This window comes from Rhinopithecus bieti, unplaced genomic scaffold, assembly GCF_001698545.2.
Source record: "Rhinopithecus bieti isolate Rb0 unplaced genomic scaffold, ASM169854v2 scaffold_2272, whole genome shotgun sequence".
NCBI classification, from domain to species: Eukaryota; Metazoa; Chordata; class Mammalia; order Primates; family Cercopithecidae; genus Rhinopithecus; species Rhinopithecus bieti.
In genome coordinates, this window is record NW_016804163.1 from 467,897 (window position 1) to 471,728 (window position 3,832).

General features: G+C 33.8%; 1 protein-coding gene across 2 annotated transcripts in view; it reads left to right on the plus strand.

The window, feature by feature from the left end:
• The window catches only part of RTTN (rotatin), a 218,092-nt gene that overhangs the window by 145,616 nt on the left and 68,644 nt on the right, over window positions 1-3,832 (plus strand). For both annotated transcript variants that reach the window (XM_017867073.1, XM_017867072.1), the window contains one exon: window positions 3,317-3,410. In XM_017867073.1, the coding sequence (XP_017722562.1) occupies window positions 3,317-3,410 (94 nt within the window). The remainder of the gene's footprint in view (window positions 1-3,316; window positions 3,411-3,832) is intronic.

Here is a 3,832-nt window from a genome sequence, read left to right on the forward strand (position 1 = left end):
TTGTACATTGATGCATTTTGCTTATATGACAGAAATTGTTTTTTACACTGCAATTCTACTTGGATATGGCAAATGACTTTGCTATTTTCAGTGATTTCAAAGGGACTTTCTTAATTTTAGCTGCTTATTTTACACTGAAGCATAATTTAGAAACCTTCTTTAGTTACCAAATCTGCTTACAAACACATTGAAGACAATTTTTTTTGGTTTTATAAGCAAGGTTTGAGTTCATTTTATTTTTTATTTTCCCCTAGTTTTGAGCTAAAATGACAAATAAAATTGTATATATTTGAGATATACAGTGAGATTATTTGATATATGTATATGTGATGAAATGATTACCACAGTCAAATTAGTTAACACATCTGTCACCTTAGAGTTAACCCTTTCTTTTTGTGACGAGAACACTTAAGATCTACTCTCTTAAGAAATTTCAAGTAGACTGTGCAGTATTAGTAACCATATTCACCGTGCTACACATTAGATCCTCAGAACATACTCACCTTATCTGAAAGTTTGTACTCTTTGACCAGACATCTCGCCTTTTCCCCAGCTCCTATCCCCTAGCAACATCCATGACATGAATCTGAGTCTGTTTGACGACAGTACCTTAAAGTAGCATCAACCAGCTCTAAAAAGCTTAGATTGTCTTTTGTGATATCTGTAAAGTGATAAGGCTAGAAATGTATTCAAATTCAGGGTTCTTTTTTGTCTTATTGAGGGATTAAAAATTGAAGATCTCAGGATATGTCATGTGGCAGATGTGAAAGCGAGGGAAAAGTCTAGATTGTGATTTTGCACTTAGCCCATTTTAATGAATTGAGCGGGTGATAGATACAAGAATCAGACTCTCGCTGTTGTAAGAGGACAACCCTAGTTGTCCTACTTACTGTGAGGTAGAGAGCAGCGAGAAGCTTGACAGGAAGGGATGACTTAAGCAGACTCAGTTTGCCCTTAAACTAAGCCAGTTCCTCTTCCTTCACCTGGGATGGGGCAGGTGAAGTTAGTCTACCTGAAGTTCCACGGGGACACGGGGGATCAGGGAGAAAGAAGCAAGCCTCTCCTCTCAAAGAAGTCCAGCCAGCTTTCTGAAGAGGTACATCTGAGGACTTGCTCTGATTTTAACGCATTTATGCTGTCATGAATGCAGTCCTGGACTGAGAATCCTAATTAGTCTCAACTCAGACAATTCCCTTAACTTGTGGTCTTTTCTCTAAAGGAGGACATGGACTAGATCAGGCTTTTTCTACCTATAGCTTCATAGGCTCATACTGCACCTTCTAGTAGCTAATACTTGAATGCCAAAATTGTCTAGTTACTACCTGGATTTTAAGGTGAAAAGTAACATATTTGTATATCGATGTACTTTATCAAATGTAACCAAATACTATCTATTGGAGATTATTTCTAATCAAGGATTTAAGCATAGAACTGGGACAATTTGCTTAATACTTTTTTGATTTTACGTATTAAAATGACAATGTTAATTTAGCAAACTTAAAAAATAGAGGCTAGTACAAATATAAATCATCTATAATCAATTTTAAAGCACCATATAAAGCAATCATTGTGTTTCCCCAACTACGTGGGGTAAGTTATAATACAACTGTAAGGTACTTTCTAAAAGCATCTTTTCTAAGCTTGGGTATCCCTTCTGTGGACCATACTAAGGAAAGTCGCATCTTTATTCATGCCTGACCTTTGTCATGAATCACAACTTTGCTTTCTTCTAATGAGCCAGGTATTTAGTGGGACCTTATAAGCTTTATTTTCCCACACTGGTCATTGAAACTACAAACCAGGTACCTAATTCTATTTATATCACTAATAAGGCCTTCTTGAGTCTTTATCAATTGAAAGAATGTTCAGTGAAATGATGAAGGATTTCAGCATCATTATCCCCTTCACTTTCCTTATACAACCAAAAGAGTTGTGGCAGGAACCAGATATATTAGCTTGTGCATAGTTTGTGTTAGCAGTCTTGGCGTAGGATTATTTTCTTCACAGAACTATAAATGTTGTCTTGATATCTGTTGACAGGAGCATTTTTTCACATACCTCTCATTGCCAATTGTAGGCAAATATAATTTTAAAAGCAAACAAGCTTTAGGTTATTTTTACCTAGTATCTGGATCTAATATTATATAAAATAAGGCATTTAATGTTTGTTTATGATTGACTTATTTAGACTGAACTTTTTTCCAGATTTACTTTTTAGATTATGTGCTTAGCTTACATTTTTTAGCTGCAGCTTTCTCACTTATTTCTTGGCATCATGACTGTTATACTTACTTAATATGATGAAAGATGGTTAAGGGCTCAAGTTAAAAGGGGATTTAAAAAACTGTATATTCCATTTTAGTAATTTCAAATTTATATTCTCTTTACTATTAGAAACTGCACATGAAAATAACCTTAGTTTTTGCTTTCATTTCATCATGGTAACTCTAAGGTACTCTAAGTGTTCAGATATATACACAATCAGTGTACAAATACTGTGAGCTATATAGGATCTGAGTCTGGAATGATGGTTTATAACTTCTATGGATAGCTAATGTTGTGTTGCATGCATTGATATGGAGGCTACTCAGGTATGGGCACTTCATAATATTTCAGAGAAGATAAATTGATGGTACGGAAAGGAGTTATCTGACCTCACTACGTAAGTGTTTTTCATCTAAAAGGTGCCAAACACATCGCTTTGTGCTTTTTCAGTCTTAGAAGGTCGGTCTGCTCATTATAAACCTGTAGGTGAAATTGTACTTGCTTTCCACAGATTTTGTTATGTTTAATGTTGTATTCTGAAGCAATCTCAGCATATTGGCACAATTTTTTAGTGTTCTTCCTTGATATGAGACGAAGTAGAGAAAAATCTTTTAATACTTCTAATTTTTTAGGCACTATTAAAATTTATGTGTGCCATTTGCAACATTAAAAATATCTTTATTATGAATCAAGAAATGCAAAATATCACAATGAATTATAGTTAAGGTGGTATATTTTAGCCTTTCTAACATTTGGGCAGTGAGGGAATTGGCCTTATGGGAACCTTAAACTCCTAAATGGGCCTCAAGTCAATATTTTGCTTCTTTGAGTTACTGATTTATGTAAATGATAACAATTCCTTTAAGAAGAAGTGGAAATGCCATTTAAAAAAACTGCTGTAACTCCCAAGATATGGAATCTTTTCTAGTTATCCTTACTAGTATAATTTTGTTATAAACCTCCTTGTTTAAGGATATCTTGTGTGTATGTTGCCTGTGTTTCATTTTCCATACTGTAACATTAATAAGTAAAATAATTTACTGATTCATAGGTGGCGCCTTCATTGGAGAGTACTGAATTTCAGCCACTTGTGCAGTCAACAACCGTTGTACCTGAAGCTTCCCATGACCAGTTTGTGGCTCAAGGTATCTTTTAGCAAAACATTCTACCTTCAAAAGAAAATGACAACTTAATCCAGACAGATATTTTGAAAGTAAATGTCTAAAGAACAAAATTTTAATGAAATAAGTTATAGACCATTATGAAATACATTTAGAACCAATATATCAGAAATTAATAAAACAAATGCTCTTAACTAATAAATGGAATTTGACTATCAAATAAATAGCCCAATTCCCATATGGCTTCTTATTAGGTTCTTATAGGTATTTGACATTTGAATTTGGGAATTGATGGGTATAACTTAACTTTATTTTTTCCCTTCTTTTGAGAAAACACTTTACTACAAGTAATCCACTTGAAAGTAAAGCGATTCTGGTCTTAAGTATTTTCTAAGGCTGTGATTCCATTTAAAGGCACATAAAATGTATTGAGTCTATTTTATTAG